Source organism: Salmo salar, chromosome 11 (assembly GCF_965601325.2).
Source record: "Salmo salar chromosome 11, fSalSal1, whole genome shotgun sequence".
In the NCBI taxonomy this organism is placed as follows: Eukaryota; Metazoa; Chordata; class Actinopteri; order Salmoniformes; family Salmonidae; genus Salmo; species Salmo salar.
Window position 1 is genome coordinate 120,006,748 of NC_138301.1, and position 23,668 is coordinate 120,030,415.

At 44.7% G+C, this 23,668-nt stretch overlaps 1 protein-coding gene across 1 annotated transcript; it reads left to right on the forward strand.

Moving 5' to 3' along the window:
• Window positions 1-3,475: 3,475 nt before the first annotated feature.
• cfap298 (cilia and flagella associated protein 298) lies at window positions 3,476-22,567 on the forward strand. Its single transcript, NM_001141288.3, is given in 8 exon segments — window positions 3,476-3,560; window positions 3,936-4,077; window positions 5,161-5,328; window positions 9,153-9,220; window positions 9,469-9,627; window positions 12,721-12,852; window positions 19,581-19,676; window positions 22,369-22,567. Coding segments are annotated over 7 exon segments (873 nt in total). The 5' UTR covers window positions 3,476-3,560; window positions 3,936-3,938; the 3' UTR covers window positions 22,480-22,567.
• Window positions 22,568-23,668: the final 1,101 nt, after the last annotated feature.

Sequence of the window (23,668 nt, forward strand, 5' to 3'; positions counted from 1 at the left end):
ACAATGCCAAAAAAGATGCAACACCATTTCTGGGTGGTTATTACAAAAGGTACAATTTGAATTAATGTTTTTTCTTAAACTTCTTCATGTAATATTCATGTAATATTTATGACATTTTTTAAAAGAAGCTTAATTTTGTTAATAAGTAGGTATGTGTGTGGCAACATCAAAACTTTTTTCCCAACAGATATTATCAATAAAAAACATTACAATAAAGTATGAGATAAGGAATAGATACAACATCCTGTTGAAACAAGGCTCTTGTAGCTCTGTTGTTTTTGAACGGAGCAAAAGAGAAACAAATATTTCCTACTGATGAGTCAACAAGGTTAATCGTATGTTCTGAGGGTCTTGACACGGTCCTGAATGATCAAGCAACACCCGAGGGGCATCTAAAACAATTAGCTGTTACTGGGATCTTGTAAAGTAATAAGAATTCCTTATAATTAAGTAAAAGACAGTCTGCATTTACAAGTTGGCTCACCAATAGGATATTATTTACCAGTTGGCTCACCAATAGGATATTATTTACCAGTTGGCTCACCAGTAGGATATTATTTACCAGTTGGCTCACCAGTAGGATATTATTTACCAGTTGGCTCACCAATAGGATATTATTTACCAGTTGGCTCACCAATAGGATATTATTTACCAGTTGGCTCACCAATAGGATATTATTTACCAGTTGGCTCACCAGTAGGATATTATTTACCAGTTGGCTCACCAATAGGATATTATTTACCAGTTGGCTCACCAATAGGATATTATTTACCAGTTGGCTCACCAATAGGATATTATTTACCAGTTGGCTCACCAATAGGATAATATTTACCAGTTGGCTCACCAATAGGATATTATTTACCAGTTGGCTCACCAATAGGATATTATTTACCAGTTGGTTCACCAATAGGATATTATTTACCAGTTGGCTCACCAATAGGATATTATTTACCAGTTGGCTCACCAATAGGATATTATTTACCAGTTGGCTCACCAATAGGATATTATTTACCAGTTGGCTCACCAGTAGGATATTATTTACCAGTTGGCTCACCAATAGAATATTATTTACCAGTTGGCTCACCAGTAGGATATTATTTACCAGTTGGCTCACCAATAGGATATTATTTACCAGTTGGCTCACCAATAGGATATTATTTACCAATTGGCTCACCAATAGGATATTATTTACCAGTTGGCTCACCAATAGGATATTATTTACCAGTTGGCTCACCAATAGGATATTATTTACCAGTTGGCTCACCAATAGGATATTATTTACCAGTTGGCTCACCAATAGGATATTATTTACCAGTTGGCTCACCAATAGGATATTATTTACCAGTTGGCTCACCAATAGGATATTATTTACCAGTTGGCTCACCAGTAGGATATTATTTACCAGTTGGCTCACCAATAGGATATTATTTACCAGTTGGCTCACCAATAGGATATTATTTACCAGTTGGCTCACCAATAGGATATTATTTACCAGTTGGCTCACCAATAGGATATTATTTACCAGTTGGCTCACCAGTAGGATATTATTTACCAGTTGGCTCACCAATAGGATATTATTTACCAGTTGGCTCACCAATAGGATATTATTTACCAGTTGGCTCACCAGTAGGATATTATTTACCAGTTGGCTCACCAATAGGATATTATTTACCAGTTGGCTCACCAATAGGATATTATTTACCAGTTGGCTCACCAATAGGATATTATTTACCAGTTGGCTCACCAATAGGATATTATTTACCAGTTGGCTCACCAGTAGGATATTATTTACCAGTTGGCTCACCAATAGGATATTATTTCGGAACCAATATTATGAAAACAAAGAAGCATTTTTATACCATATGTCCGGATTATTCCATATATAATATCTGTGTGGAGAAAAATTATGCTTATTCATTAAAAAACCATGACAAGAAAACCTGCCGGTGAAAAGCAGAAAGTTTCACTGGAACTTTGTCAATATTATAATGTCAAACCAACATGAAGTTAAGGCCACCAAAAGTAGAGAAGACATGAGGAATAAAGTTCCACATAGAAATGTGTCTTCTTAGATATTGTTTTATCCAATTGATCTTAAAAGTATTATTTAAGGTAGTAAAGTCTAGAAAATGCAGCCCCACCATACTCATAAGTGTTCATTACAACAGTTTTCCTAATGTAATGGGTCACGGTTTCTCCACAGAAAGGTGAAAAGCATCTGGTCTATCTCCTTGCTTATTTTACCCGTCGAGATATAACGATAGAGCGGCATATGTTAGCCTAGAGATACCCTCAGCCTTGGTTATTAGGACTCTTCCTTTTAAAGATAAAATCCCTCTGTAGCCATTGATTTAGCTTCTTCTGGGTTTTTTTAATAAGAGGGTTAAAATGTAATAAGCCTCTAGACTTCTAATCCTTTGTAATGGTTATGCCTAAATATGTAAGTTATTTCATTGGAATACCATAATATGAAGGTGTCACACATAATATGAAGGTGTCACACAATCTTTGACAGCCATGAGTTCACATTTATTATTGTTAAGATATAGACCAGATGCTTTGGAAAAGGATTCTCACATTGATCGACATGGGAATCTGACTAGCTTCTTTCAGAAAAAGTGTAGTATCGTCAGCCAGCTGGCTTATAATAATGCATTTACCAGCTATGGAAATACTTTGTACAGGACTATTATTTAAATAATTTGTAAGAAGTTGGGTGATTAATAAAAACAGACACGGTCAGATAAGACAACCTTGCCTAATTCCTCTCTTTAACTCACTTCTAGGTGAGGTGCCATGTTTCAGTTTGATAGAGCTGTTACCATTCGTATAGAGTCTTAATAGTCTTACAGAAAAACGTGTCTAACTGTTGTGACTTCAGATTTCGACAAAATTAACAACTAATGAATAATTTGTCACTTCTCAAACTCAGGCTGGTCAGAGATATTCTTAGAGGAAGGAGGAGATGGGAATCCCTTTGACCAATGAATAAAAAAAACGTGCAACGCCCCATCAACAGACTGTCGACCAATCGTGTTTAGGGTGTCATGCTGCGTCACGCGGTTGCTGAGCTAAACGTCACGCAATCCCTTCTCAAAGTCACAGTGTGAGTCGAGAAACGTGCCAATTTTCATCGAAAGTACGCAATGTCACGATTCCAAAACTATACAATATTACAGATATAAAGTGGATTATCTTACATCGTGGAAAAGATTTCTAATTTTGTACTTATTGTTGAAGAAGTTCATGCTAATGTTGGGTTTTTTGAGCTAACGTCCAATTAACTCACATTCACTCATTGAAGGAGAGCTTTCTTTGTCCCATAATCGCCCAGAATGAAACAGCGTGGCTTTTTGACGTAACATGGGCGACGTACACAATGGGCGTTAATACTATTCCAATAGAGTTTCCCATCTCTTCAACATTATCTTTGGCCTGGTCTGCTTGGTGTTTCGCAAGGGTTCCCGGATGTCTCGCGATACTGCGTTTACAAACGATTGAACATTGCAACACCTCTGGTACTCTGCTATTTTGTGTCCTTCCTGACCTTTTCCACAACGGTAGGTTTTGTCTATTGTTATAAAGTTAACTCTTATCCATGTCACAATTGTAATTATTTGCCTGTGTAAATGTTAGTAATTTGTATGTAGCTAAAACATTAAAGTTGACGCTCAAGTTGTTTTCCAGCTAACGCTAGTTAGTTATCAACAAATGGAAGTTTGTGTTTAGTTGCTATGGTAACTTCATTTCTGATGGAGCTTGGTAGCTACAACTTTTAGACTAGTCAACCAGCTAACATAGCTAACGTTACCTACTGGCTCTATAAGATCTGTCTAGTTAGCTAGGGGGGGATATAGCTAACCTAATATAATAGTTTAGGGTTCACAACTGTCTGGCTAGCTAGTTAGCTAGCTAATACTTTGACATCATTGCAGAGAATGGTGCAGCTGCACGTGAAACGTGGTGACGAGAGCCAGTTCCTGTTCAGCACGTCAGTCGACGTCCCGTTAGAAACCCTGACCCAGCAGGTCACAGCCATCTATAACACCAGGCTCAAAGTAGACAGGATATGCTCAGGTGAGTAACGTTAGAGGGCGTAAGAAGGATATAGCTGCCTTTGTCCTGTGCCAATTAACTTAGTGGGCTTCACGGATCCACCTGTACCTGAGATCCGGGCCCAGAATTCTAAATAATGTCACTGGTCTGGGTCGGATCTGACATGATTGTAACGGGTATGGGTTCTGTAACTTTAACTGGTTTGTCTGTTAGGGCCCCATACAGATCCAGAGAGAGAGAGACATTGTATAATTTATGCTGCTGCTCTTGCTTTTCACAGGAGTGGCACATGTAGGTTGTTGTTGGTAAGTCATCAAAGAGGCAATAAGCCACAGTCACAGAGCATCCATGTGTGGCAAACGTTAGGAGATGGAAGATGGAATTAAAGATCCACTATGCAGAAATCTCTCCGCCATTTCCTGGTTGCTAAAATTCAAATAGTTTGCCTAATTTCAGTTTGTTACCAAACAACCAAGTGTAGTGTAGAGGATTATTGTACCATCTAAACCACTGTGAAATATATTTTCCATAACCAAAAATATTGTATTTTCAGCTGTTTGAAGCTGGTGTACATAATCGAAAGTAAAAGACGCAAAAACAAAATGTAATTACATAGAGTAGAGCTAACTAGCTAGCTTTACACTATGTTCTACGCAATACAGCTAATTAGCTAGCTCTACAATATATGATATACAGCTAATTAGCTAGCTCTACAATATATGATATACAGCTAATTAGCTAGCTATACAATATATGATATACAGCTAATTAGCTAGCTCTACAATATATGATATAAAGCTAATTAGCTAGCTCTACAATATATGATATACAGCTAATTAGCCAGCTCTACAATATATGATATACAGCTAATTAGCCAGCTCTACACTGTGGTACACAATAGAGCTAATTAGCTAGCTTTACACTATGTTCTACACAATACAGCTAACTAGCTAGCTCTACACTATGTGTAATACACAATACAGCTAGCCCTACACTAACTAACTATCTCTACACTTTTCATAAGACACACACAGCTTCCTTTGGCCCCAAAAATGGTATGGGTGTTAACGTGTCTGTGTTCCATTCTCCTGTCTCCTCCCTCAGAGTTCCCAGAGCTGATGGACCACGGGGTGACGCTGCCCCCCAACATGCAGGGTCTGACGGATGAACAGATTGTTGACCTGAAGCTAAAGGACGAGTGGGAGGAGAGGTGTGTCCCCAGCGGAGGACCTGAATTCAACAAGGATGAGATCGGAAGGAGGAACGGACACGGTCAGTCCAGAGGTGTATTCTTAGTCGGACTAGGTTATTCCAGAACGTGAAAATGTAGAATTAAAAAAAGAACATAAATTGTCCAATAGACAATTTTGTGTACGTTCCTCCCCGTTTTGTTCCATTTGCTTCTGTTTGGTTCCGTATGGTTCTATTTGGTCCTCTTTGGTTCTGTATGGTTCTATTTGGTTCTGTTTGGTTCCGTATGGTTCTATTTGGTCCTCTATGCTTCTGTTTGATTCCATATGGTTCTATTTGGTCCTCTTTGGTTCTGTTTGGTTTAGGGATGTAAATTCTGGTCAAGTTTGCTTCCGACTAACTAACCCCCTTGGTCAACAAACGGTAAAAAAAAAATCCAAACAGGAAAATGATGTGAACAACAGAAAATACTATGCATGCATACATGGAGCTGGCGTAAGAACACTCAACTCCATTGCAGAGTTGAGTGATAACTGGTCCAGCCATTTGATAACAACAAAATTGAGTCCCCATCAGCCGATACTTGTTAAATATGTAAATTCTGAAAACGCTTACCTGTGTTTGTCCTGTACAACTGTGGTCTTCAAGCGGGATGCTGAAATGTTTACTTTTAATAAAAACGTATCGAATACAACTGACTTTTAACTGATTTGTGAACCTCAACTGGAGACAGACGCCTTGACGTACTACTTAAGCTGAAATTTAAATTGACAGAAGCGGTTTCGCGCTAAATTGAGCAACACAAATGAGGAAAAAGTCTATGGTTGTATTCAATAAAAGATTTTATTAAAAGTAGGAATTTCAGGATCACGCAGAAGGACCTCAGTTGTACAGGACAAACATAGGTACAGGTAAGCATGTATTGATAGATGACTCCATGTTGTTTATCGTGAATATTCAACTCCGCCTCGTAATAAGAGAATACAGTTGAGCATTCCTCCGGTAACAAGCAAACACATATTTTTCATTAAGAGCTTAATGTAAACATGCCACAATGGCAAGTCTATCGTCTTACAGTCAAAAGGCTATAGTCTATTACTGAACATGCAACTGCTGTAATGAAGAAGCAAATAAAACGTCATTTTCGAACATTTGCCAAAATGCAATTTGCGGGAAAACACCATTCTAAACAGCACACCTAATGTGAGTGGTTCTATATGTGACAGAGAAGAACATTTCCTGTAGAAACAGGGGGAATCTAATAGCAACAACTAGGATGTGTTGCTAATATCACTAGGATTGTTCCTTTTGTCTTCTGGACAATGAAAGAAAGTTGATGTAGAAACCAATAGAACAGGAGAGAAATGCTGGTTAATGGCATGAAGTCTATATAAAAGAATTGCCTCCATGTTTCTATGTTCTGATTTTTGGCTAGGCTGCTTTTGAAGCAAGGTAAGACATTTTTAATCGTGGTCATCAAAACAGTTATTTTTGTTTTAATTCGAGATGGCATTTTAGAATTGTTATTTGTTTTGCGCCATGACTGAGCTTACAAAAGCATGTTTCATTCTCGTACCAGATGTTTGAGTTGCTGCTATCACGCTGTCTGACAGGGGATAGACTATTCCCCTCCTCAAACTAGGCTGTGGAGCTCCTCTGGTCCTGTCTGACAGGTGGTAGACTATTCCTCTCCTCAAACTAGGCTGTGGAGCTCCTCTGGTCCTGTCTGACAGGTGGTAGACTATTCCTCTCCTCAAACTAGGCTGTGGAGCTACTCTGGTCCTGTCTGACAGGTGGTAGACTATTCCTCTCCTCAAACTAGGCTGTGGAGCTACTCTGGTCCTGTCTGACAGGTGGTAGACTATTCCTCTCCTCAAACTAGGCTGTGGAGCTACTCTGGTCCTGTCTGACAGGTGGTAGACTATTCCTCTCCTCAAACTAGGCTGTGGAGCTCCTCTGGTCCTGTCTGACAGGTGGTAGACTATTCCTCTCCTCAAACTAGGCTGTGGAGCTACTCTGGTCCTGTCTGACAGGGGGTAGACTATTCCTCTCCTCAAACTAGGCTGTGGAGCTCCTCTGGTCCTGTCTGACAGGGGATAGACTATTCCCCTCCTCAAACTAGGCTGTGGAGCTACTCTGGTCCTGTCTGACAGGTGGTAGACTATTCCTCTCCTCAAACTAGGCTGTGGAGCTCCTCTGGTCCTGTCTGACAGGTGGTAGACTATTCCTCTCCTCAAACTAGGCTGTGGAGCTACTCTGGTCCTGTCTGACAGGTGGTAGACTATTCCCCTCCTCAAACTAGGCTGTGGAGCTCCTCTGGTCCTGTCTGACAGGTGGTAGACTATTCCTCTCCTCAAACTAGGCTGTGGAGCTACTCTGGTCCTGTCTGACAGGTGGTAGACTATTCCTCTCCTCAAACTAGGCTGTGGAGCTCCTCTGGTCCTGTCTGACAGGTGGTAGACTATTCCTCTCCTCAAACTAGGCTGTGGAGCTACTCTGGTCCTGTCTGACAGGTGGTAGACTATTCCTCTCCTCAAACTAGGCTGTGGAGCTCCTCTGGTCCTGTCTGACAGGTGGTAGACTATTCCCCTCCTCAAACTAGGCTGTGGAGCTACTCTGGTCCTGTCTGACAGGGGATAGACTATTCCCCTCCTCAAACTAGGCTGTGGAGCTACTCTGTTCCTGTCTGACAGGGGATAGACTATTCCTCTCCTCAAACTAGGCTGTGGAGCTACTCTGGTCCTGTCTGACAGGTGGTAGACTATTCCTCTCCTCAAACTAGGCTGTGGAGCTACTCTGGTCCTGTCTGACAGGTGGTAGACTATTCCTCTCCTCAAACTAGGCTGTGGAGCTCCTCTGGTCCTGTCTGACAGGTGGTAGACTATTCCTCTCCTCAAACTAGGCTGTGGAGCTACTCTGGTCCTGTCTGACAGGTGGTAGACTATTCCTCTCCTCAAACTAGGCTGTGGAGCTCCTCTGGTCCTGTCTGACAGGGGATAGACTATTCCTCTCCTCAAACTAGGCTGTGTATGCTGTGGCATGTGATAAATTGGATACATGGTGACTAATGCAAATACACACATTCGCCAATTGAATTCCACTAAATTATGCAAATTAACCTATAGACTGATAAGCATGACCGGTCAAATGTATTTTCATCAGCTAACCAATTAAAGCAGCTAACCAATTAAAGCAGCTAACCAATTAAAGCAGCTAACCAATTAAAGCAGCTAACCAATTAAAGCAGCTAACCGTTAGCATCCCTAGTTTGGAGCCGGTTGCTTCCATACACACTCAAATTTGATTTGAAGGCCACCATAATTTGTTCTGGGCCTGGATCCTGCTCTTTGTGTCCAGTATCTTGGTCAATGTGGGCTCCCTAGTGGCACAGCGGTCTAAGGCACTGTATCTCAGTGCTGGAGGTGTCGCTACAGACACCCTGGTTAGATTCCAGGCTGTATCACACCCGGCCGTGATTGGGAGTCCCATAGGGCGGCGCACAATTGGCCCAGCGTCGTCCAGGTTTGGCCGGTGTAGGCCGTCATTGTAAATAAGAATTTCTTCTTAACTGACTTGCCTAGTTAAATAAAAGGTTAAAAAAGGTATTGGCTTTAGTAAAGAGGACAATTGACACTTGTTCTAACTGACATACAGTAGTTCTGTGTTCTCCTACCTCCACCAGTCTGGAGCCTGCTCTCTGTGTCCAGGGTCTTGGCTCTTGTATAGAGAGAGACTGACAAGAGTCCACCTGGCTATATTGTTGTGATCCTGAGAGAGTTGGGATCAATTCAGAAAGTACCACTGAAATTCCAATTTATCTCTTCAATGCTTTTCAATGAGCAAATTGTGTAATTGGAATATGGTTTACTTTCTGTAAATGGAATGAACCCTTCCTCCTCTTCCAGCTCCTAACCAGAAGATGAAGGAGGTGTTGAGGAATACCATGGAGGAGGCCAAGGCAGTGATCTCTAAGGTAGCCACGGTATTTAAATATTAGGCCTACACCAGATATATACACAACTACGTATAATGGATCACACCGCACACATGTTATACTCAGTCCCAAACGGCACCCTATTCCCAATATGGTGCACTACTTTTGACCTGGGCCCATACGGGAAGTAGTGCGCTTATGTAGGGTTTAGGGTGTCATTTGGTGACGCAGGCCCCTTTTTTTACATTTTTAAATTTTCTTATTTCTCCTCCTTTTGTGCTCTTCAGAAACAGGCGGTGGCTGGTGTGTGTGTTACCATGGAGACGGTGAAGGAGGCGCTGGACCGGCTGAGGGGCGCGGTCATGATCGTCTACCCAATGGGCTTGCCGCCACACGACCCAATCAGGATGGAGCTGGACGACCAGGAGGACCTATCGGGAACACAGGTAGGTAAACAGCAGGCCTCTTCCTGGGTCGTCACATCGCCACTGGATGGCTTCCTCATAGAGACCATCTAAGTCCTATTTATTCATGGATTTGTTTATTTATTAATACATTTATTAAATATTTATCTCAGTTGTGGTTAATTCTGTGGACTGGGTCTGTACATGGGATCACCTCCCCGGCGTTACAGTGTACGGCAGGCATCACCTCCCCGACGTTACAGTGTACGGCAGGCATCACCTCCCCGACGTTACAGTGTACGGCAGGCATCACCTCCCCGACGTTACAGTGTACGGCAGGCATCACCTCCCCGACGTTACAGTGTACGGCAGGCATCACCTCCCCGACGTTACAGTGTACGGCAGGCATCACCTCCCCGACGTTACAGTGTACGGCAGGCATCACCTCCCCGACGTTACAGTGTACGGCAGGCATCACCTCCCCGACGTTACAGTGTACGGCAGGCATCACCTCCCCGACGTTACAGTGTACGGCAGGCATCACCTCCCCGCCGTTACAGTGTACGGCAGGCATCACCTCCCCGACGTTACAGTTTACGGCAGGCATCACCTCCCCGACGTTACAGTGTATGGCAGGCATCATCAACTACATTTAACCGCGGGAAGATAATTACAAATCATTTGTTAACTTCAAATTGACCGCAATAAGCCCTAACATGTACAATACAGTGCATTTGGAAAGTATTCAGACCCCTAGACATTTCCACATTTTGTTAAGTTACAGCCTTACTCTAAAATGTACTCAATTGTTTTTTTCCCCCCCTCATTAATCTACACACACTACCCCATAATTACAAAGCAAAAACATGTTTTTCGAGAATTTTTTTTAATTAAATATTAACTGAAATATCACATTTACTTAAGTATTCAGACACTTTACTCAGTACTTTGTTGAAGCACGTTTTGCAGCGATTACAGCCTCGAGTCTTCTTGGGACGCTACAAGCTTGGCACACCTGTATTTGGGGAGTTTCTCCCATTCTTCTCTGTAGATCCTCTCAAGCTCTGTCAGGTTGGATGGGGAGCGTCGCTGCACAGCTATTTTCAGGTCTCTCCAGAGATGTTTGATCGGGTTCAAGTACGGGCTCTGGCTGGGCCACTCAAGGACATTCAGAGACTTGTCCTGAAGCCACTCCTGTGTTGTCTTGGCAGTGTGTTCAGGGTCGTTGTCCTGTTGGAAGGTGAACCTTCACCCCAGTCTGAGGTCCTGAGTGCTCTGGAGCAGGTTTTAATTAAGGATCTCTCTGTACTTTACTCATCTTCATCTTTCCCTCAATATTGACTAGTCTCCCAGTCCCTGCTGCTCAAAAACATCCCCACAGCATGATGCTGCCACCACCATACCTCACCGTAGGGATGTTGCCAGGTTTCCTCCAGACGTGACGCTTGGCATTCAGGCCAAAGAGTTTAACCTTGGTTTCATCAGAACAGGGAATCGTGTTTATCATGGTCTGAGTCCTTTAGGTGCCTTTTGGCAAACTCCAAGCGGGCTGTCATGTGCCTTTTACTGAGGAGTGGCTTCAGTCTGGCCACTCCACCATAAAGGCCTGATTGGTGGAGTGCTGCAGAGATCATTGTCCTTCTGGAAGGTTCTCCCATCTCCACAGAGGAACCCCGGGCGGCCAGATCCATTTAAGAATGATGGAGTCCACTGTGTTCTTGGGGACCTTCAATGCTGCAGAATATTTTTGGTACCCTTCCCCAGATCTGTGCCTCGACACAATCCTGCCTCAGAGCTCTATGGACAATTCTTTGGACCTCATGGCTTGGTTTTTGCTCTGATGCACTGTCAGCTGTGGGACCTTATATAGACAGGTGTGTGCATTTCCAAATCATGTCCAATCAATTTAATTTACCACAGTTGGACTCCAATCAAGTTGAGCTCAATTTCGAGTCTCATAGCAAAGGGTCTGAATACTTATGTAAATAAGTTATTTCAGTTTTTTATTTTTAATACATTTGCAAAAATGTCTAAACCTGTTTTTGCTTTGTCATTATGGGGTATTGTGTGTAGATTTGAGGGGGGGGAAAATACATTTATAAATTTTAGAATAAGGCTGTAACGTAACAAAATGTGGAAAAGGGGAAGGAGTCTGAATACTTTCTGAATGCGCCGTATAATATTTGACTAAAACATAATAATTTCCAACCTTGCTTCCATTTGTATAAAATCACACCTCTCTACTATGTGTGGGAATACATTCATATTCAATTAAAATCATTTTGGAGCTGATTTCCTGGTGTTTTTAACAATCTTATGTCCAACAATTCTATTTTTAAAATAGATTTTTATTGCTCAGAATCCTGGTGTGTGTTATCCAGATGTACAAAACCCCTGATCATCAGTTGATATATCAGTGATCACTGAACTCTCTCCCTCTCTGTCCAATTGTCTCTCTTTGTCTCTCTCTTTCTGTCTATCTCCCCCTCTATTTGTCTCTCTCCCCCCTCCCTCTCTCCCTCCCTCCTCTCTCTCTCTCTCTCCCTCCCTCCTCTCTCCACCCTCCCCCTCCTCTCCTCCCTCCCCCTCCCTCCCTCCCTCCTCTCTCCACCCTCCTTCCCTTCTCTCTCTCTCTCTCTGCCTCCTCCCCGATCTCTCCCTCCCTCCTCTCTCTCTCTCTCTCCCTCCCCCCCTCCCTCCTCTCTCTCTCTCTCCCTCCCCCTCCCTCCCTCCTCTCTCACCCTCCTTCCCTTCTCTCTCTCTCTGCCTCCTCCCCTCTCTCTCTCTCTCCCTCCTCCCCTCTCTCTCTCTCTGCCTCCTCCCCTCTCTCTCTCCCTCCCTCTCTCCCTCCTCCTCCCTCTCTCCCTCCTCCCTCCCTCCCTCTCTCCCTCCTCCTCCCTCTCTCCCTCCTCCTCCCTCTCTCCCTCCTCCCTCCCTCTCTCCCTCCCTCCCCTCTCTCCCTCCCTCCTCTCTCTGCCCCCTCTCTCTCTCTCTCTCTGCCTCCTCCCCTCTCTCTCTCCCTCCCTCTCCCTCTCTCCCTCCCTCCTCTCTGCCTCCTCCCCTCTCTCCCTCCCTCCCCCTCCCTCCCTCCCTCCTCTCTGCCTCCTCCCCTCTCTCCCTCGTCGTCTCTCCCAGGCATCTCTCCAGGTGATTCCAGTGGAGGAGGCTCAGCTGTGGTGGGCTGCTAAGGAGTTGCATAGAGGGAAGAAACTACAGGATTACATCGGCAAGAACGACAAAACCAAGATCGTAGTCAAAATACAGAAGGTGGGTGGAGCTACACTACATCTAGCCAGTAGGGCTGGTGGGTGGAGCTACACTACATCTAGCCAGTAGGGACAGGTGGGTGGAGCTACACTACATCTAGCCAGTAGGGACTGGTGGGTGGAGCTACACTACATCTAGCCAGTAGGGACTGGTGGGTGGAGCTACACTACAACTAGCCAGTAGGGACAGGTGGGTGGAGCTACACTACAACTAGCCAGTAGGGACAGGTGGGTGGAGCTACACTACAACTAGCCAGTAGGGACAGGTGGGTGGAGCTACACTACAACTAGCCAGTAGGGACAGGTGGGTGGAGCTACACTACAACAAGCCAGTAGGGCTGGTGGGTGGAGCTACACTACATCTAGCCAGTAGGGACAGGTGGGTGGAGCTACACTACAACTAGCCAGTAGGGATGGTGGGTGGAGCTACACTACAACAAGCCAGTAGGGATGGTGGGTGGAGCTACACTACAACAAGCCAGTAGGGACAGGTGGGTGGAGCTACACTACATCTAGCCAGTAGGGACAGGTGGGTGGAGCTACACTACAACTAGCCAGTAGGGACAGGTGGGTGGAGCTACACTACAACAAGCCAGTAGGGCTGGTGGGTGGAGCTACACTACATCTAGCCAGTAGGGACAGGTGGGTGGAGCTACACTACAACTAGCCAGTAGGGACAGGTGGGTGGAGCTACACTACATCTAGCCAGTAGGGACAGGTGGGTGGAGCTACACTACATCTAGCCAGTAGGGACTGGTGGGTGGAGCTACACTACAACTAGCCAGTAGGGATGGTGGGTGGAGCTACACTACATCTAGCCAGTAGGGACAGGTGGGTGGAGCTACACTACAACTAGCCAGTAGGGATGGTGGGTGGAGCTACACTACATCTAGCCAGTAGGGACAGGTGGGTGGAGCTACACTACAACTAGCCAGTAGGGACAGGTGGGTGGAGCTACACTACATCTAGCCAGTAGGGACAGGTGGGTGGAGCTACACTACAACTAGCCAGTAGGGACTGGTGGGTGGAGCTACACTACATCTAGCCAGTAGGGACAGGTGGGTGGAGCTACACTACAACTAGCCAGAAGGGACAGGTGGGTGGAGCTACACTACATCTAGCCAGTAGGGACAGGTGGGTGGAGCTACACTACATCTAGCCAGTAGGGACTATGGGGGGAGCTACACTACAACAAGCCAGTAGGGCTGGTGGGTGGAGCTACACTACATCTAGCCAGTAGGGACTGGTGGGTGGAGCTACACTACATCTAGCCAGTAGGGACTGGTGGGTGGAGCTACACTACAACTAGCCAGTAGGGATGGTGGGTGGAGCTACACTACATCTAGCCAGTAGGGACAGGTGGGTGGAGCTACACTACAACTAGCCAGTAGGGATGGTGGGTGGAGCTACACTACATCTAGCCAGTAGGGACAGGTGGGTGGAGCTACACTACAACTAGCCAGTAGGGACAGGTGGGTGGAGCTACACTACATCTAGCCAGTAGGGACAGGTGGGTGGAGCTACACTACAACTAGCCAGTAGGGACTGGTGGGTGGAGCTACACTACATCTAGCCAGTAGGGACAGGTGGGTGGAGCTACACTACAACTAGCCAGAAGGGACAGGTGGGTGGAGCTACACTACATCTAGCCAGTAGGGACAGGTGGGTGGAGCTACACTACATCTAGCCAGTAGGGACTATGGGGGGAGCTACACTACAACAAGCCAGTAGGGCTGGTGGGTGGAGCTACACTACATCTAGCCAGTAGGGACAGGTGGGTGGAGCTACACTACAACTAGCCAGTAGGGATGGTGGGTGGAGCTACACTACATCTAGCCAGTAGGGACAGGTGGGTGGAGCTACACTACAACTAGCCAGTAGGGACAGGTGGGTGGAGCTACACTACATCTAGCCAGTAGGGACAGGTGGGTGGAGCTACACTACATCTAGCCAGTAGGGACTGGTGGGTGGAGCTACACTACAACTAGCCAGTAGGGATGGTGGGTGGAGCTACACTACATCTAGCCAGTAGGGACAGGTGGGTGGAGCTACACTACAACTAGCCAGTAGGGATGGTGGGTGGAGCTACACTACATCTAGCCAGTAGGGACAGGTGGGTGGAGCTACACTACAACTAGCCAGTAGGGACAGGTGGGTGGAGCTACACTACATCTAGCCAGTAGGGACAGGTGGGTGGAGCTACACTACAACTAGCCAGTAGGGACTGGTGGGTGGAGCTACACTACATCTAGCCAGTAGGGACAGGTGGGTGGAGCTACACTACAACTAGCCAGAAGGGACAGGTGGGTGGAGCTACACTACATCTAGCCAGTAGGGACAGGTGGGTGGAGCTACACTACATCTAGCCAGTAGGGACTATGGGGGGAGCTACACTACATCTAGCCAGTAGGGACTGGTGGGTGGAGCTACACTACATGTAGCCAGTAGGGACTGGTGGGTGGAGCTACACTACAACTAGCCAGTAGGGACAGGTGGGTGGAGCTACACTACAACTAGCCAGTAGGGACAGGTGGGTGGAGCTACACTACATCTAGCCAGTAGGGACAGGTAGGTGGAGCTACACTACATCTAGCCAGTAGGGACAGGTGGGTGGAGCTACACTACAACTAGCCAGTAGGGACAGGTGGGTGGAGCTACACTACATCTAGCCAGTAGGGACAGGTGGGTGGAGCTACACTACAACTAGCCAGTAGGGACTGGTGGGTGGAGCTACACTACAACTAGCCAGTAGGGACAGGTGGGTGGAGCTACACTACATCTAGCCAGTAGGGACAGGTGGGTGGAGCTACACTACATCTAGCCAGTAGGGACTGGTGGGTGGAGCTACACTACAACTAGCCAGTAGGGACTGGTGGGTGGAGCTACACTACAACTAGCCAGTAGGGACAGGTGGGTGGAGCTACACTACAACTAGCCAGTAGGGACAGGTGGGTGGAGCTACACTACAACTAGCCAGTAGGGACAGGTGGGTGGAGCTACACTACAACTAGCCAGTAGGGACAGGTGGGTGGAGCTACACTACAACTAGCCAGTAGGGACAGGTGGGTGGAGCTACACTACAACTAGCCAGTAGGGACAGGTGGGTGGAGCTACACTACAACTAGCCAGTAGGGACAGGTGGGTGGAGCTACACTACAACTAGCCAGTAGGGACAGGTGGGTGGAGCTACACTACATCTAGCCAGTAGGGACAGGTGGGTGGAGCTACACTACATCTAGCCAGTAGGGACTGGTGGGTGGAGCTACACTACAACTAGCCAGTAGGGACAGGTGGGTGGAGCTACACTACAACTAGCCAGTAGGGACTGGTGGGTGGAGCTACACTACAACTAGCCAGTAGGGACAGGTGGGTGGAGCTACACTACAACTAGCCAGTAGGGACTGGTGGGTGGAGCTACACTACAACTAGCCAGTAGGGACTGGTGGGTGGAGCTACACTACAACTAGCCAGTAGGGACAGGCCTTTGAAAGAATGCTCAAAAGGTTAAAAAAAACTGCTGCTTCAAATTCACTCCATTTATTAAAATCCCAATTTAACCAACACCCATCTATTGTTGTGCCTACCTGGACCTACCATTTGGTTTTGAAGTATTGAAACCAGTCCATATGATTGGTTTTATCCTGCAAACAAATATATTGTGAAGCATTTTGGAGTGCAACTCAATAGGCTGGTAGGGACATTTTGTTGTATTAAATCATTATAGTCCATAAATTGGGCGTATAGGCTGTAACTTACTTAGAATTAAATACAAATGAAATGCCTTATTGGGTTCAGTCTACAGAGCCTCTGAATTCATTTTTAGAAGCAGGAGTTTGGCCAGAGTCTGTGGCTTCAGGCTCATGTGATGGTTCCTGGATAGCAGGTCAGCAGCGGACAATAATCTGTCAGTGCTTGCAGAGCAACCCTTCGGGCCAGGATGCTTCGTTTTTTTGTCAATTTTTCTTCTTCCAGTTTTTAGGCAAAATAACCCAATGAAATGGAAAGCTCCTTGAAAGTGGGAATATACCAGACCTATTGGGTCAAAATCAATGATGTCCTTTTGTATAGATAATAGAATAAAAATGAAGGAAACTTTTAGAGCAGTTTTAGTTTATAAATAATTTGCTACAATGACATTCTAACCTGTAGCTACCCAGCTCGTTCCTTTCTGTTAGCATGTACTGTAGTAAGTACATCATACTGCTTTTCAGGATACGTGTCTTTTCAGATTCCACAATGATTCTTTAGTTGTGGACACTACATCACCACTACACCACCAGCACTACATCACCACCACTACATCACCACCACTACATCACCTCTACATCACCACTACATCACCACTACTACATCACCACTACATCACCACTACACCACCACCACTACATCACCACTACACCACCACCACTACATCACCACCACTACATCACCTCTACATCACCACAACATCACCACTCTCTCCCCACTACATCACCACTACATCACCACTACACCACCACCACTACATCAGCACCACTACATCACCACCACTACATCACCTCTACATCACCACTACATCACCTCTACTACATCACCACTACATCACCACCACTACATCACCACCACTACATCACCTCTACATCACCTCTACATCACCACTACATCACCACCACTACATCACCACTACATCACCTCCACATCACCACTACTACATCACCTCCACATCACCACTACATCACCTCTACACCACCACCACTACACCACCACCACTACACCACCACCACTACGTCACCACTACGTCACCACTACGTCACCTCTACATCACCACCACTACATCACCACCACTTCATCACCACTACATCACCTCTACATCACCACTACGTCACCTCTACATCTCCTCTACATCACCACTACTCCTCTACATCACCACTACATCACCACTACACCACCACTACATCACCACTACACCACCACTCTCTCCCCACTACATCACCACTACATCACCACTACATCACCACTACACCACCACTCTCTCCCCACTACATCACCACTACATCACCACCACTACATCACCACTACATCACCACTACACCACCACTACACCACCACTCTCTCCCCACTACATCACCACTACATCACCACTCTCTCCCCACTACATCACCACTACATCACCACTACATCACCTCTACATCACCACTCTCTCTTGATCCTCCTCTTTTCTAAGTCACCTTGATTTAACACCTGTGTGTTTTATCAGTTTCTTTATGAAAATATTTAGCCAACTCCATGACAGTCGCTAAAACAAGGGGCTAAAGCACTCAAGTAGACTGCAAATGCATGCTGGGTAGGCATGCTCTGAGCTCGTGAAGTGAACGATACTGGAGGGAAATCGGAGCGGGCGAGAAGGCCAACACTCCAGCCTTTGGGAAACTCGCTCCGCTCACATACTCTGGTGTTATTTACAGTACTTCCATGTTATTTACAGTACTTCCATGTTATTTACAGTACTTCCATGTTATTTACAGTACATGCATGTTATTTACAGTACTTCCATGTTATTTACAGTACATGCGTGTTAGTGTTTTTAGTGTGAAACAGGGCTAAAGGGGAAGAGTTTGTGGTATGCCATCAGTTATCCCAAACACTTGTTGTTTTGGTACAAAAGCTGTTACTGACTGGAGGAGGTAGTGACTGGAGGAGGTAGTGACTGGAGGAGGTAGTGACTGGAGGAGGTAGTGACTGGAGGAGGTAGTGACTGGAGGAGGTAGTGACTGGAGGAGGTAGTGACTGGAGGAGGTAGTGACTGGACTGGAGGTAGTGACTGGGGAATCTGGAAAACAGTAGGTTTTTACCTGTTACGCTGGACGTGTATCTTTTTGCCGGCGTGAGCAGAGCGCGAGCCACTTTATCAGCTGTTCTCGGGTGTGACTGAGCTATGCGTCGACATCTTGAAAATAGAGACGGAGTACATTTTTACAGAGGGTACATGTCAATAATCCAAAGTGGTTTCTTCTCTCATCTCCATATAAAAACACAGGATAGTTCAGATCACATCAGAGCAAGCCAATAAGATGAGGTAAGGAGAGGAAACCACTTTAGGAAGAAATAGTCCATGCTTTTCAGTTCGTAGTAGGCCTAGCCCTTGGTCATAGCCTAGAGAGATAGATCTAGATGTTCTAGAGAGAGATAGATCTAGATGTTCTAGAGAGAGAGAGATCTAGATGTTCTAGAGAGAGAGAGAGATCTAGATGTTCTAGAGAGGGGTAGATCTAGATGTTCTAGAGAGGGGTAGATCTAGATGTTCTAGAGAGGGGTAGATCTAGATGTTCTAGAGAGGGGTAGATCTAGATGTTCTAGAGAGGGGTAGATCTAGATGTTCTAGAGAGGGGTAGATCTAGATGTTCTAGAGAGGGGTAGATCTAGATGTTCTAGAGAGGGGTAGATCTAGATGTTCTAGAGAGGGGTAGATCTAGATGTTCTAGAGAGGGGTAGATCTAGATGTTCTAGAGAGGGGTAGATCTAGATGTTCTAGAGAGGGGTAGATCTAGATGTTCTAGAGAGGGATAGATCTAGATGTTCTAGAGAGAGAGATTTAGATGTTCTTGGGAGACAGATCTAGACGGGGATAGATCTAGATGTTCTAGACGGGGGATTTTGATGTTCTAGGTCCCACAAATGGATATAATAGATTGATCACCCGTGACCCACTGGTGTAGCTCGTCCTGATGTTTGACCATGTGTTCCTGTCAGAGGGGCCAGGGGGCGCCAGCCAGAGAACCTGTGGTCACAGAGGAACAACAGAAACAGATGATGATGCACCACTACAAGAGACAGCAGGAACTCAAGGTGGGACTCACACACACACACACACACACACACACACATGCATACACACACACACACACACACACACACACACACACACACACACACACACACACACACACACACACACACACACACACACACACACACACACACACACACACATGCATACATACACACACACACACACACACACACACATGCACACACACACACACACACACATGCATACACACACACACACACACACACACACACACATGCATACACACACACACACACACACACACACACACACACACACACACACACACACACACACACACACACACACACACACACACACGCACGCATACAGTTGAAGTCGGAATTTTACATACACTTTGGTTGAAGTCATTAAAACTCGTTTTTCAACCACTCCATAAATTTCTTGTTAACAAACTATAGTTTTGGCAAGTCGGTTAGGACATCTACTTTGTGCATGACACAAGTCATTTTTCCAACAATTGTTTACAGACAGATTATTTCACTTATAATTCACTGTATCGCAATTCCAGTGGGTCAGAAGTTTACATACACTAAGTTGACTGTGCCTTTAAACAGCTTGGAAAATTCTAGAAAATTATGTTAGGCTTTAGAAGCTTCTGATAGGCTAATTGACCTCATTTCAGTCAATTGGAGGTGTACCTGTGGATGTATTTCAAGGCCTACCTTCAAACTCGGTGTCTCTTTGCTTGACATCATGAGAAAATCAAAAGAAATCAGCCAAGACCTCAGGAAAATAATTGTAGACCTCCACAAGTCTGGTTCATCCTTGGGAGCAATTTCCAAACTCCTGAAGGTACCATGTTCATCTGTACAAACGATAGTACGCAAGTATAAACACCATGGGACCACGCAACCGTCATACCGCTCAGGAAGGAGACGCATTCTGTCTCCTAGAGATGAACGTACTTTGGTGCAAAAAGTGCAAATCAATCCCAGAACAACAGCAAAGGACCTTGTGAAGATGCTGGAGGAAACGGGTACAAAAGTATCTATATCCACAGTAAAACAAGTCCTATATCGACATAACCTGAAAGGCCGCTCAGCAAGGAAGAAGCCACTGCTCCAAAACCGCCATAAAAAAGCCAGACTACGGTTTTCAGCTGCACATGGGGACAAAGAGCGTACTTTTTGGAGAAATGTCCTCTGCTCTGATGAAACAAAAATATAACTATTTGGCCATAATGACCACCGTTACGTTTGGAGGAAAAAGTGGGACGCTTGCAAGCCGAAGAACACCATCCCAACCGTGAAGCACAGGGGTTGCAGCATCATGTTGTGGGGGTGCTTTGCTGCAGGAGGGACTGGTGCACTTCACAAAATAGATGGCTCATGAGGAAGGACAATTATGTGGATATATTGAAGCAACATCTCAAGACATCAGTCAGGAAGTTAAAGCTTGGTCGCAAATGGGTCTTCCAAATAGACAATGACCCCAAGCATACTTCCAAAGTTGTGGCAAAATGGCTTAAGGACAACAAAGTCAAGGTATTGGAGTGACCATCACAAAGCCCTGAACTCAATTCTATAGAACATTTGTGGGCAGAACTGAAAAAGCGTGTGCGAGCAAGGAGGCCTACAAACCTGACTCAGTTACACCAGCTCTGTCAGGAGGAATGGGCCAAAATTCACCCAACTTATTGTGGGAAGCTTGTGGAAGGCTACCCAAAACGTTTGACCCAAGTTAAACAATTTAAAGGCAATGCTACCAAATACTAATTGAGTGTTTGTAAACTTCTGACCCACTGGGAATGTGATGAAAGAAATAAAAGCTGAAATAAATCATTCTCTCTACTATTAATCTGACATTTCACGTTCTTAAAATGAAGTGGTGATCCTAACTGACCTAAGACAGGGATTTTTTTAACTGGGATTAAATGTCAGGAATTGTGAAAAACTGAGTTTGAATCTATTTGGCTAAGGTGTATGTAAACTTCTGACTTCAACTGTACATTATACAGTCTATATTGTCTATATAGTCTCCCTGTCCTACAGTGACTACATTATACAGTCTATATGGTCTATACAGTCTCCCTGTCCTACAGTGACTATACATTATACAGTCTATATGGTCTATACAGTCTCCCTGTCCTACAGTGACTATACATTATACAGTTTATACTGTCTCCGTTTTACAGTGTCTATACATTATTCAGTCTATACAGACTCCCTGTCCTGCAGTGAATATACATTATATAGTCTATACAGTCTCCCTGTGTAATTTCTATAAAACACCGGCCATATTTTATATTCCCACCTCCCCACAATCCTACCAGGATCCAAGTTACCAGAATTTTGCAACCCTATTCCCACCTCACCTGAATAATCTGCTTTATCTGAGTACATTACCATAAACCTTAGTGTATTATGTCTGTGGGTTAATGTGAGTACACTACCGTAAACCTTAGTGTATTATGTCTGTGGTTTTATGTGAGTACATTACCGTAAACCTTAGTGTATTATGTCTGTGGGTTAATGTGAGTACATTACCGTAAACCTTAGTGTATTATGTCTGTGGGTTAATGTGAGTACATTACCGTAAACCTTAGTGTATTATGTCTGTGGGTTAATGTGAGTACATTACCGTAAACCTTAGTGTATTATGTCTGTGGGTTAATGTGAGTACATTACCGTAAACCTTAGTGTATTATGTCTGTGGTTTTGACAGATGCTGGACGAGGTGGAAGACGACAGTCACCTCCACTCAGACTGGTCAGACAGACAGGCCTTGAAGAGACAGTTCCAGGGCCTCAGCAACATCAAGTGGGGTCCCAGATAGACACACATGCCTTTTTTTTATTTATTTTTAAATACAAATTGTAAGCTTAAGTTTACCAAAAAAAAATTAAATTGGTTCTGCAATGTTGAAAATAACAAGGTGTGTTGACAATTTTTTTTTTTTTTAATATATATATATTTGGCCGTAACTATATACACACAGAGGTAGACGGACATGGATATGAACCTCCCTATTGATGCCGTAACCCGATGGACTGTTGTTCTACAGAAACATTGTTCTCTCCAACCTATCTTTATTTAAACTTAGTCCCACATGACAATGTCATACAAATGTCACATTTGGAAATTTTCGATAATACATATTGTAATGAACTGAGAAATCTGTGTGTCTGTGTGCCAATGTCCTCTCTCTCTCTCTTTGGCCGGGATTCAAGCCAAGCCGTGGCTCAACCTTTTTTTAAAAAGGTGCTACGTGTCTCATGTGGAAACAAGGTGAATTGAAGCCACAACACATCTCGTTTCCCTGTAACATAGTGGAGAGGTTACTATTTTACTTTCAGTTTCTTCCACCAGCATCAAACAGCAGTAAAAATGATAGTTTGTTGTTATTGAAAATATTTCTCAGGGATTTAGTACAATGATTCCCTATACTATTCAGTGCTTGTTTTCTCACATGAACTGTAATTGAGTGTAGAATTTTAGCAACCAGGAAATTACAGAGCGATTTTTACATTCTGCCATTGTTGGTTGAGTAGGAAATGACGCTGGTGGAAGAGAGGGAGGAAGAGAGGGAGGGAGAGAGGGAGGGAGGGAGGGAGCAGTTTCCCCATCTTGACAATAAAGGCAGTTCTGGCTTTTGTGGTCAAATAGAAAGTTTGCATTTTAGAATCTATATGTAATTTTTTATATATTGTGAAACACTATCATTCCAATATTACTGCAGATATATTATGAAAATGTCCTTAAATTACAAAGCAAAAGTCCTTTTTTTAAAAAAAAATGATCTTTAAAAGTCTGATGTAGTGTGCAGCGTTATAACGAACCTTGCATTGAATCCCGGCCTCTCTCTCTCTGTGTGTGTGTGTGTGTGTGTGTGTGTGTGTGTGTGTGTGTGTGTGTGTGTGTGTGTGTGTGTGTGTGTGTGTGTGTGTGTGTGTGTGTGTGTGTGTGTGTGTGTGTGTGTGTGTGTGTGTGTGTGTGTGTGTGTGAGTCACCTGTGTTGACTGACT